This window comes from Balaenoptera musculus, chromosome 16, assembly GCF_009873245.2.
Source record: "Balaenoptera musculus isolate JJ_BM4_2016_0621 chromosome 16, mBalMus1.pri.v3, whole genome shotgun sequence".
NCBI classification, from domain to species: domain Eukaryota; kingdom Metazoa; phylum Chordata; class Mammalia; order Artiodactyla; family Balaenopteridae; genus Balaenoptera; species Balaenoptera musculus.
This window is the reverse complement of record NC_045800.1, coordinates 49,558,463-49,571,691: the sequence shown is the minus strand read 5'-3', so window position 1 is coordinate 49,571,691 and position 13,229 is coordinate 49,558,463. Positions and strand designations below refer to the sequence as shown.

General features: G+C 48.1%; 1 protein-coding gene across 1 annotated transcript in view; it reads right to left on the bottom strand.

Moving 5' to 3' along the window:
* Positions 1-13,229, bottom strand: part of LOC118882410 (anthrax toxin receptor-like) — a 44,603-nt gene that overhangs the window by 18,658 nt on the left and 12,716 nt on the right. The window contains 9 exon segments of the mRNA XM_036828078.1: positions 2,577-2,637; positions 2,729-2,809; positions 3,147-3,215; positions 3,292-3,510; positions 4,122-4,137; positions 4,245-4,309; positions 4,415-4,496; positions 6,803-6,874; positions 8,195-8,266. Of these exon segments, the coding sequence (XP_036683973.1) occupies positions 2,577-2,637; positions 2,729-2,809; positions 3,147-3,215; positions 3,292-3,510; positions 4,122-4,137; positions 4,245-4,309; positions 4,415-4,496; positions 6,803-6,874; positions 8,195-8,266 (737 nt within the window).

Sequence of the window (13,229 nt, the reverse complement as noted above, 5' to 3'; positions counted from 1 at the left end):
CAGAAGCCATCAAATGATACATTTGTTTGCTGCATTTCAAAAAGAGAAATCTTAACAAAAATTGTTTCCCAGGTAAAGAAATGTGGTGCGGTAACCTGATGACTGTAAGTTATTTTGAAATGCATCAAGATATAAGATGGGGACTTCCCTGGTGGTGCAGTGGTTAGGAATCCGCCTGCCAATGCAGGAGACAAGGGTTCGAGTCCTAGTCCGGGAAGATCCCACATGCTGTGGAGCAACTAAGCCCGTGCACCACAACTACGGAGCCTGAGCTCTAGAGCCCGCAAGCCACAACTACTGAGCCCGCATGCCACAACTACTGAGCTTGTGAGCCTAAAGCCCATGCTCCGCAACGAGAGAAGCCATGGCAATGAGAAGCCCGCGCACCGCAACAAGGAGTGGCCCCTGCTCGCCACAACTAGAGAAAGCCCGCAGCAATGGAGAACCAATGCAGCCAAAAAAAGAAATAAGATGAATTGATGAAAACAGAGAGTCAAGAAAGAGAGAGGAGTTAGATAAATAAATGATAAAGGAAATACGGTCAGGTATTAATTGCAGATCCAGGTAGTGGAGAGAGGGGTATCCATTGTACAATCATTTCCACTTTGCTAGGTTTGAAATCTTCCGTAATAAAAAGCTGGAATAAAAACAATGAATTGAATGATAAAAATAAAAAAACAAAGCTGTGGACACAGCCAAGCAGAAGTCATGGTTCATACTGGGTGACAAGTGACTAATGACAGGAACAGAGCAAGGGCTGTGAGAAGCCAGAGGGACCAGTTGACTAGGAAAGGCTTTGGGATTGAGGTGCCCTGAGAATAAGGCCTAAAAGGATGGTGGGCTGGACCCTGTAAAGCTGAGGAAGGTTTTGCAGGGAGCCCAGTCCCGCCAGCCCCCAGCCTCTGCAGCAGGTGGGCTTAGAGCAGAGGCTGGACCTTGGAGGGTCTGGTTGTCTGGCTCAGGGGCCTCAGCCTCCATGGTCAGGCTGGGGTAGGGAAGTGGCCTTCTCTGCCCCTTGGGTCCTGTGCAGAGAATGGCCTGGAGCACAGGCCTGGAGGCAGGGAGGCCAGCAGAGGCCTCTGCCTAGTCCTGGAGGGAGGCCGAGAGACTGAAGAGGGCCTCCCCACTCCCGGCTTCCTCACACCCGGCCCACTGACTTATTCAGAACAACAGCCTGATGAACAGCTTCTGCTTTATTTGGGGTCCAGGTTCCTGCCTTGAGCTTTCGCTCCAAGTGACAGTCATGCTGTGTGGCAGCTTTTGACAAGATGACAGCAGCTGTAAAGGTCAGAGCAGCACTGCTGGGCCACGCTTGCAGAGGGTGTGCAGTGGGCACCTGTCACCTCAGCTGGGCCACCACAGGGCATGAATGACAACGGGCATCTACCTCTATGGTTTGACAGGCCTGTGTATGTCCCAGGGACATAATCAGAGAATTGAAGCTGTCAGGCTACTGCACGGCTGGTACGTGACACCAGAGAAGCCCTGGTTTCATGTCTGGGGGCAGCAGAGCTCAGATATGAATACTGTTGTGTCTGACCCCATGGCCTACTGTGCTGTAGCCTTGCAGTTCAGAGCACCGCGGCCAGGACCAGCTTCCTGGGTCTGCGTCCAGCTGCATCCAGCTGTGTGCTGTTACCAGTGGGAGCGTGTGCTTATCCACCCACCTCAACTCCACAAATCCCAGTGATGTGGACGTACGAGCCGGCACACACAGAGCTCACTGAGAGAGAGGGCTTCTATCAGACAAGCAACTGCACAGGATCCTCCCCACACTGATGCAGGGACCCTCCCAGGGGAGAGAGGGCATCCTTGTCAAGTTCCAGATCTCAGGGAGAGGTCGACCCCGTTGAACCACTGGGTGTAGTGATAGCTGTGAGTATTTGTTGGATGCCTTTGTCAGTCTGTGTTGCTAGTATGACGCTGACCGTGAACTATGTCCAATTCTTTTCTTCATCCACTGAAATAATCATATTTTTCTTCTCCATTTTGCTGATGAGGAAAATCACATTGATATTTCATATACTGAACCAGGCTTGCATTTCAGAGGTGAGCCCTAATTATTCTTGATGTATTGTCCTTTTTTTATGTTGTTGGATTCTATTCGCTAGTGTTTTGTTGAGGGTTTTTAAAATAAAGTTTTTCTTATTTCTTAATTAAACTTTTGGCTTTGAGTTTAAAAAATATGTACACTAAACTTATCATTTTGCAATATTTTTGTGTCAAGTCATTTTGTGGCATACATCAAACGTATACAGAGCTGTATGTCAATTACATCTCAGTAAAACTGGAAGAAAGAAGTAATTATACAAATACACACACACACACAACCAACACTCGGCATGCACACCTCACATAAACATTCCCTTATATGCCCAATGTAGTCATATGCCCACAATTTCTATACAATCACCCCACACACTCAGACACCACACTCACACACACCATACACACTACACGCACAACCACACATAGTGAAACCATGTGCTCACAGCACACCTGCAACGCACACTGGGCACATTCACCACTCACACAAACACACACCCCTGTGTTTAAAACAGCACTCCAGCTCTTACCTCCTGTACAGACACTGGAAGGCTCCACAGCTGTAATTTCAATACAGGACTTAGTTCCGAGCTAGAATAGGGAGATGAGGGGCAGGGGCTTGAATGCGGGGGCTTGGCGAGAAGCTTCCCCTTCCCACTTCTCACGTCCAGCCCTCACTCACTGGCTCAACGATGTATTTAAGAGCCTTGAATCCTTGGTCCACTCCAAAGACGTGACGGGGGCTGTCTGCAATTTCCAATAACTACAGCAGAGAGGAGATGGTTGGCACACAGTCAGGGGTTGAGGATGCAGCAGGTCCCATCCCAGAAGACAGGCTCTTGCCTCCTGCCATGCTGGATTCCAAGGTCACGTGCTGGCATCTGCTAGCAGCCCACCCTTAGGGAGTGGAAAGCTCCTCCACCCGTACCTCTGCTGTGCAGGTTTACACAACACTTGCTATTCATCTGCAGTGGCTACCTGTTGTCCAGACACTTGGGGTGGGTAGAGGGCCATCCTCTCGGAGACCCTGGGACAGGTGCCTTTGAAAAATTTCCCCACCTGGGCTCAAAAGTGGCACCTGGTTACCTGTTCTGAATTACCTGGTCTTCCTCAAAGTCTTTTACACCCACACAGTATACTGTTGCTCCCATTTTCCGAGCCTTGTCAGCCTAAGAGGAAAAAAGCGTTGAGTACAATTCACAAAACAGGTGGAGCACAAAGCTGGTAACGATGGTCTGGACTCACTTCTTCCTTAGTCATTTCAAACGGTGCTTCCTCCAGGGTTCCATCGGTCAAGGAGATAATCACAGAGGGAACCTTGTTTTCTGCAGAAGCAGGGAGTGGCCTGGTCAGCAAGGCACCTGGAGTGACCTGCCTCAGGCTGCCGGGCCCACAGCACTGCTCCCACACCTCCTCCTCCTGGGGAGAGGCCACCTTGACCAGAGCACCCACCACCCAGAGCTCCTGGAGGGAGAAGGGGCCTCAGCCCAGGACCCACTTGACAGACGAGGAGCCTGAGACCGGATCAGAGCCCTTCCTAGTGGACCCTCACTATGGGCAGGTGGCACAGCCTTTGCCCTGAAAGGCAACTGCAGCTACTTCACTGGACGAGGACAAGCCTCTCAGGTGAGCACTGGGAGGAGCAGCCAGAATGACTGTCAAGGTGCTTGGGCAGCAGCCCCCGCCCAGCTCCCCGCCTTTCCCCAGCAGCCCATGCATCTTTCCTGACAAGGGCTGCAACCCTACAGTCTAGATGCAGGTGGTCTGGGCCAAGTACAGCCATTTCCACAGTCGGAGGCACAGTCACAGGATGAGAGTCAACCAGAGGGAAGAGGCTCAAGGGAAAGGAGGCAGAGCCAGAACTGTGGTGGACAAAGTGTGGGCAGCCAGGGGGACACCAAGGTCTCTGTTCCCTAAACTGAACCCCGTCTGCTCGCCATCCCTGGAAGTTCTCTTTTCTTTTTCATGCAGCCCAACCATAGGTCAAGCACTTGCTATCTAGTAAGAACCAGGAACGTAATGCATGATGCCATGTGGTTCTCGGAAGCACCCCTGGGGGTGGTTTTCATCCTCACTGCGCAGAGGAGGAACCTGCAGCACAGAGAGGGCAAGGGACTCGCTCCGAGGGTCAGTGCTAGGAATTGGCCGAGGGGGTCTGCACCAGCCCTCGCTGAGTCCCGCGCCTGGCTCTGTCCCACCTGAGCACAGTGACGTCAGCAGGCAGCTTACCTCCTGAGTTAGCTTGTTGAATCTGTTCATTTGCCTGCAAAAAAATGAAGGAAAGTTGGGGGAGGGCAGTGAGATGACCCAATAATACTCTAAGAACTTGATAAAGCAGAATAAAGTCTCAGAGCTCTAGGATCTGTACCTTTTTAAATCCTTCCTGCATGTGTGTGGCTCCACTAGGTACTATATTCTGAAGTCTGCTAAGACCATCACGAATTTCATTCCTGAAAAAAAATCAGTAAAGGGGGTTGAGGAGGAATGAGGGTTGACTGTTACAAAACAGACCACTTGTCCTGGTGCCATTCTGCCCTGTGGAGACCTGCCTGGACCAGAGAGGACACAAGTGGCCCTGTGGTGACCTCTCTGCCTGTGTCTTTGACACTGACAGGCCTTGGTCAACGCTTCTCTGTCTCCCATTCAGTGGGTGTGGAGGATGCTGCTTTGCTGGTCCCATGGGTGGGGCCTGGCTTTCAATGTGCTCATCCCTGTCTCAGGCAGGCAGACCTCAGGGGACTCAGCAAGGGCCCTGCCTTGACCGTCTGTGGTGAGGGGGGAGCACCCATGGATGTGCACCTGTGAATCCAGCACCCCCAATGTGACTGGTGGTACTGCTGGCACCTACGGTGTCCCTGGTGAGGCCACATCACCTTCCAAGAGGCAAGGCTGAGTTTGGAAAAGTCACTCTGTTGATACCCCTGCCCTGTCCCCTCCTCCCCTGCCACAGACTCCTGAGATGGACTTGGTCCCTCCAAGCCACTTCCCCTTCTGGATCGGTACTAAAGGAAGCCGTCAAGCTGCTCTGTTAGAGTCTAGGGCTCCTGGGCTTCATGTGCTCCTGACAAAATAGACCATAAGCTGGAAAAGAGGCCTGAGGCCTGTCCATGTGGGAGGAAGAGCAGTGACCCTAGGCTGCCATGGGGATGGGCAGTCGGCCTCTGTTAAAGCAGATAGCAGGGGATGGGACTGGGACACACCAGGGCTGGGGCTTAGGTTCAGGCTAATCCAGTGTGATGGGCTGAGCAGTCACAGCAAGTCTAAGGAGAACGTGGTCCCTGAAGGCTGGCTCTCGCTTTGCGCAGGAGGGATTCTGCCCTGAGGTGCGATCTGAGAGCCCCAGGTCCTGCCCTGCCTGACCCAGCCCAGGAGCTGAGGAGGCTGTGACCCCGGGCCAGTGGAGGCCAAACCAGGCCCTGCCCACCCCAGCACAAACACCCTCCCCTCTTCCTGACACTTTTGGGAAGATTTCTGTTTTGTTGACAGCACCCTCAATATGCTGGAGCTCTCATCTCTCCCCAGCCTTCGGCCCGGGACTGAGCTTGGTCAGGCTTCACTCCTGCCTGAGTGGGCCTTTTTCTTGGGCTGCCTCCCCCATCCCTACTCCCAGCTCTGTGCACTAGGCTGCTTATGCCCTCATCAGGACCTTCACTTCTTAAGATTCCACCCCATTTTTCACTCCCCTGAGCCCACTCCCACTTCTGACACCTTCTCTTGAGGAAGACATCGTCACCTCCAATTTCCAGAGAGGGCCCCAGAGACCCTCAAGAACCTCCCCACAGCTCCCTTGGTTCAGGCTCTGAACCCCTGCCTTGGAGGAGGCAGTGGTCCTCCTCTCCCCCACGGGCAGCTCCTCCCCCCGAGGCCCCCACCCAGCCCCCGCCTCTCTTTCTACCACCTGCCTGAGAGCCCCCCACTGACTTGCTGTCTTCCACCTCAACCTCACTCAGGTCTCTCTCTCTGAAATGCAGAAGACAGGGACACCCAGAACCATGCCTTCCCCTAGCTCACCTAACAAGAAGCACAGCCTATGCTTCTCCTGGAAGCCAGGCATGGGGACTGCTGTGTCCACGCACTGGCACCAACACACTCCCTGGGTTCCAATCATTTGCGTCATGGGCATCTTAACCTCTCGGCTACTCAGGAGCTCCATATCTTCCCACCTCCAGGGCTTTGGGCACATCGCTGGGCCCTCCTAATGGCCCACCTAGGATGCTGGCGTGTCATGCTTCCCTCCTGCACCCCAGCCCACACTCATGGGCTCCCTTGTCTCAGACCCACCAAGGGACCAAGCTCCCCTCCACTGAAGCTCCAGCACTTCAGCACTGCTCGTCCCTGCCTCCTGGTTCTGACTGTGCCTCCCCTCTTCCCCCACTGGCCCAGAGCAGAGAGTGACACACAGAGCAGGTGCCCAACACACGCCAGTGTTCACAAAGGGCCCACACATCTGCTCCACCAGATCCCAGGAGTCCTTGCAGTGAGCCAGTTCTCAGAAAAGGGAAGAGTGCTGAGAGGACACAGGACAGGCGGAGGGCAGGGCTTAGAGGGGGCGGAGATGGTCTAGCAGCACGGGGTCTGCCAGGGCCAGCGCAGTCAGGGGTCAGTGGGAGCCACGGAGCCGGGGTTGGGGGTCAGAGTGGACAATGAGGGGAGCCCGGGACGGCCCAGCCTGCTCTCAGTGGGAACTGTCAGCTCCCTGGGCTCTCAATGGACCCCATCCACCAGGCCTGCCTTGGGGGATTAAAGCAGCACTTACCTGTCTGAGGTGAGCTTCATGAGGGTGTGACCCAGTGTGGAGTAAGTGATGAAGGACATCCGCAGGTTAGGGCTGGGGAGGAAGCACGTGCTCATGAGAAGGTATACATGACACAGGCTCAAAATGAAACCAATGAGCAGCCAGAAAGAAGGTGCATCTCAATTTCTCTGTTCCTCACCCCAACTCTTCTGCTTTGGGGTCCATTTCCCAAACCCTGGAAGCTCCTATATCTTTAGTGAAGGATTTTAGGAATCTTGGTGAAGGAGGCCTGTGGAGATGTGGTGCCTTCTTGGAAGAAAGTGCCAGGATGGCATCCTGCTCCAACCCTATGCTCCCAACACCCCCCCACCCAAAGTGTCTTTCTCTCAAACACACACACACACACATGCACACACGCACACAGGTGCACACGCACACACCAGGAGACAGACACCTATGCCTCTGGCATGAGGGCCTCCCAACTGGCTTCTCCTCTTCTATAAAATTCTTTGTACCTTCATTCCTCTTCCCTCCTTTATAGCCCTCCCTGTCTTATCTCCTCTCATCTAGAAAAATCATTCTCTTTCTTGGCAGCTATTCATATACATCCCTCCCTTTCCTCTCCCTGGCCACTGCCTTTTGGTCCATTGACCCTCATTATCTTTTAGGTAAATTGCTACAATAGGTTCATGGATAAGCTCCGTACTGCTCCTCGTTCTTGTTACAAAACATTTTACCCACAATATCAGACTTTCCTTCCTGGGACACAACCTTGATCATGTCAGACCCCTGACCAAGAATCATCTATAGCTCCCTATTGTTCACAGCAGGAAATACAAGTCCCTTGGCCTGGCATTATAAGCCCTGATGACCTTGGTCCAAATCTGTCCTGTCCAGCCTCATCTCCTAGCCTTCTCCTGAGTTAACCCTACTCTCCAGCTGAACAGACCACTCACTGCACAAGAAGTCTCCTTGATGGTTCCTGTTACCCTGTCTTTCCCCATTCTTCAAGACCTAGTTCAAAATTCCACATCCTCTGAGAAACCATCCTTGACTTTTTTCCTAAGAGTTCTTGCTTTTTCCTTTTAATTTGCCTTATAAGTCCTTCTCCCTTTTCTTTTGGCCCTTGGCACCATTTAACCTGGTGTTTAGTTATTGTGTTACTGGTTTGCCTGTTTCCTCATCTATGAGGTCCTCAAGGGCAGACTGTGTCCCCTACAATATGGCCTGACTTCCAGGTAGGAGCTAAGAAAGCTGCTGAGACCTGATGGAACCAGCGTGATCTCTTATGCTTCAGAACACCCCCCTGGGCTCTGTGCTCCTGACCTGAGGGGCTCCCATGGCCACTGAGTCTAAACAGCTGTGTACTCTGCCTGGCAGGGGTAAACACCCTGCAACTTGGAGAAGCCGTACTTGTCAAACTTCTTGACCAAATCCTCCACAAAGGTGTAAATGTCCATCCAGTTGTTGTTCACACTGCCTGACCTGAAAATGCAGAAGACCTGAGTCAGACAGATGAGGTGCATCCATTGTGTGGGCAGAATTTCTGTCTCCCCAGCTTCCAGCAGACCCTTTAGCAACTCCCCCCACCCCCCACCAATGTAGCTGAAGGCTGCCACACTCCCTCAGAGACCTCAGTGGGTCACCGTGGTGATGACTTCATCCGTGTGAATGTGGGAAGGGTGACCAACCAGACCTGTGTGCTTGGGACTCAAGAACTTTTAGGGGTGAGGGACTTCTGGTGGCAAACTAGGATGGTTGGGCAGGCTTGGTGGAGCTGTTCCACAGGAAATGATGTAGGATGCATTGGTTGGAAAAGCCTCCAGTGATTCTGATATGACTCTTTTGGTCCCTCAATTCCCCTTGGGAATAAACCATTCCTAGCTGTCTGCTCCTCTCCTGCCCCTTGAAAAGGTGTGGGGGTGGGTAGGGGTCAGGGCTCTTTGGCACACCATTCCCACAAAAGTCTCTTAGTTGGTCCTATCATTCATTCTGCGTCCTCTAGGCTGCATCTAAATCTCTCAAGAAATAGTGATGAAACTAAGAATAGATTCTTTTAACATTATCAGGATTATCATTCATTGAGATGTATGTACCAGGCACTTTACATACATGATTTCCAATTCCAGAACAACCCCATGATATCAGCATTATTTTCATTTTCATTATTTTCATTTTCATACGAAAGTTGAGGCTCTCACAAGTCATGGAATTTTCCACAATTTCCATAGCTAACATGGATCTGAATCCAGATCTCGCCTCAAAACCCATGCTCTACCCATTGCACTGGGCAGATGTGTGTGACACGGCTATGTCCAACAATTGCTGGGTAGCAAACACTAGACTCTGACAACTCCCACAATATAAACTTTCTATCAGAAGCTTCCATGCTAAAGTGCAAGACAACTTTTTAAACTAATGGTAACACCTGAAACTAATATAATATTGTAAGTCAACTATACTTCAATTAAAAAATAGAACTATGTACTCAACTCAAAAAAAGAGAACACATCCAAATAATTATACACCATGTCCTAATGAGATTTATCCTTGGAATGCGAGCATGGTTCAACACATGCAAATTAAAAAGTGGGATACACTACATTAATAGAATGAAAGATAACAATCAGATGATCATCTCAATAGATGCATAAAAAGCATCTGACAAATTACAACAACACTTCATGCTAAAAACTTCAAACAGACTGGGTATAGAAGGAACATACCGCAACATAATTAAGGCCATATACAACAAACCCACAGTTAACATTACACTCAATCGTGGAAAGTTGAAAGCTCTGCTTCTAAGATCAGGTACAAGACAAGGATTCCCATTCTTACCACTCTTATTCAACATAGTACTGGAAGTCCTAGCTAGAGCTAATTGGCGTAACAAAGAAACAAAAGGCATTCAAACTGGAAATGAAGAAGTAAGCTTGTCATTATTTGCAGATGATTTGATTTTGTATATAGAGAATCCCAAAGACTCAACCAAAGACCTGTTGGAACTAAACAATGAATTCTGTAAAGCTGCAGGATATAAAATCAACATACAGAAATCGGGGGTGTGGGGCACGGAGGAACGGAAGGGAACGGGGCCAGCGCTTTCCCTGTCCACTTAGGCACCAGGGAACCTGTTGGGCTCCAGGGCCTAATCCTCTGCCCTCGGAGCCTCCCTCCTACCGCGCAGAGCCCAAGCTCCGCCCCTACACCCACACCCAGGGTCCTACATCTGTATTTGGAGACCCCCTCTGAGACCGCCTCCAACCCCGCTGGGCCTAAACCCCACCCACACACCCTCACCCAGGGCCTTACCTCCAAACCCCAGAACTTCACACTCCAGAGACCCCCCTTTGGACGAACTGTCTCTCTGCTACCGGGCAGGTCCTAAGCAGAGGCCCCGCCCCACACTTGAACGTCGCCCCACCTAGGGCCCGCCCCCAAGGCCTCTTCCGGCTGCGGCTGTGTGGGTCCTGAGCCTAGGACCCACCCCACACTCAAACATCACCCACCCCCTCCCGCCTACGTCCCGTCCCACCCTAAACCCTGCCCCTGCCTAAGTTCCACCTCTGCCTAAACTCCACCCAAACTCCTCCCCCGCCATAGCCAAGGCTTTTTTTTTTGTTTTTCCTTTTTACGGCTTTTATTTATTTATTTTTTTGAATTTTTAGAATTTTATTTATTTATTTATACAGCAGGTTCTTATTAGTTATCCATTTTATACATATTAGTGTATATATGTCAATCTCAATCCCTTTTTTCCGTTTTTAGATTGGGGTTCTGTTCTACCTTGTTGTTGATTCATTGTTGTTGATGCATTTATATTTTTATTTTTCCTAATAAATCTTTTATTTTTCTAATTTTATTTTATTCTTTATACTTCATTATTGTTTTGCTCCTTTTGGCTTGTTGTTCCCCCCCTCCCCCCTTTTTTTTTCTTTTTTCTGTTGTGGTTTTGTTTTACCTTGTTGCAGTTGTTTCAATTATATTTTTATTTTTCCTAACATACTTTTATCTTTCTAATTTTCTTTTGTTTTTTCTTCTTTGTTATTGTACTGCTCCTATTTTTCTTTTCTTTTCTTTTCTTTTTTCCCTCACCACGCAGCTTGTGGGATCTTCGTTCCCAGGCCAGAGGTAGGGCCCAAGCTCCTGTGGTGAGAGCTCTGAGTTCAAACCACTGGACTAGCAGAGAACCTAGACCCCAGGGAATATTGAACAGAGTGAGGCCTTCTGGAGGTCCTCATCTCCACATCAAGACCAGGCTCTATCCAGCTGTCTGCAAACTCCAGTGCTGGACGCCTCAAGCCAAACAACCAGTAAGACTCCTGTCCACAGCCCCACCCATCAAAAAAAAATGAAATGATAAAAAAAATATGTTACAGATGAAGGAGCAAGGTAAAAACCTGTAAGACCAAATAAATGAAGATGAAATAGGCAACCTACCTGAAAAAGAATTCAAAGTAATGATAGAAATATGATCTCAAATCTCAGAAACAGAGTGGAGAAAATACAAGAAACATTTAACAAGGATCTAGAAGAACTAAAGAGCAAACAAACAGTGATGAACAACACAATAACTGAAATTAAAAATACTCTAGAAGGAATCAATAGCACAATAACTGAGGCAGAAGAACGGATAAGAGAGCTGGAAGATAAAATGGTGGAAAAAACTGCCAGGGAGCAGAATAAAGAAAAAAGAATGAAAAGAATTGAGGACAGTCTCAGAGACCTCTGGGACAACATTAACTGTACCAGCATTCGAATTATGGGGGTCCCAGAAAAAGAAGAGAAATAGAAAGGGTCTGAGAAAATATTTGAAGAGATTATAGTCAAAAATTTGCCTAACATGGGAAAGGAAATAGTCAATCAAGTCCAGGAAGTGCAGAGAGTCCCAGACAGGATAAATCCAAGGGGAAACATGCCAAGACACATATAATCAAGCTATCAAAAATTAAATGCAAAGAAAAAATGTTAAAAGCAGCAAGGGAAAAGCAAAAAATAACATACAAGGGAATCCCCATAAGGTTAACAGCTGATCTTTCAGCAGAAACTCTGCAAGCCAGAAGGGAGTGGCAGGACATATTTAAAATGATGAAAGGGAAAAACCTACAACCAAGATTACTCTACCCGGCAAGGATCTCATTCAGATTAGATGGAGAAATCAAAAGCTTTACAGACAAGCAAAAGCTACAAGAATTCAGCACCACCAAACCAGCTTTACAACAAATGCTAAGGGAAGTTCTCTAAGTGGGAAACACAAGAGAAGAAAAAGACACACAAAAACAAACCCAAATCAATTAAGAAAATGGTAATAGGAACATACATATCAATAATCACCTTGAATGTAAATGGATTAAATGCTCCAACCAAAAGACACAGGCTCGCTGAATGGATACAATAACAAGACCCATCTATATGCTGTCTACAAGAGACCCACTTCAGACCTAGGGACACATTCAGACTGAAAGTGAGGGGATGGAAAAAGATATTCCATGCAAATGGAAATCAAAAGAAAGCTGGAGTAGCAATCCTCATATCAGATAAAATAGACTTGAAAATAAAGACAGTTACAAGAGATAAGGAAGGACACTACATAATGATCAAGGGATCAATCCAAGAAGAAAACATAACAATTATAAGTATTTATGCACCCAACATAGGAGCACCTCAATACATAAGGCAAATGCTAACAGCCATAAAAGGAGAAATCGACAGTAACACATTAATAGTGGGGGACTTTAACTCCCCACTTACACTAATAGACAGATTATCCAGACAGAAAGTAAATAAGGAAACACAAGCTTTAAATGACACAATAGACCAGATAGACTTAATTGATATTTTTAGGACATTCCACCTGAAAGCAGAAGAATACACTTTCTTCTCAAGTGGACACAGAACGTTCTCCAGAATAGATCACATCCTGGGTAACAAATCAAGCCTTGGAAAATTTAAGAAAATTGAAATTGTATCAAGCATCTTTTCTGACCACAACACTATGAGATTAGAAATCAATTACAGGAAAAAAAAACAGTAAAAAACACAAATACTTGGAGACTAAACAGTGCACTGCTAAATAATCAAGAGATCACTGAAGAAATCAAAGAGAAAATCAAAAAAATACCTAGAAACAAATGACAATGAAAACACGACAATCCAAACCTATGGGACGAAGTAAAAGCAGTTCTAGGAGGGAAGTTCACAGCAATTCAAGCTCACCTCAAGAAACAAGAAAAATCTCAAATAAACAATCTAACCTTACATCTAAAGCAACTAGAAAAAGAAGAACAAAGAAAACCCAAAGTTAGCAGAAGGAAAGAAATCATAAAGATCAGGGCAGAAATAAATGAAATAGAAACAAAGAAAACAATAGCAAAGATCAATAAAACTAAAGGCTGGTTCTCTGAGAAGATAAACAAAATTGATAAACCAGTAGCCAGACTCATCA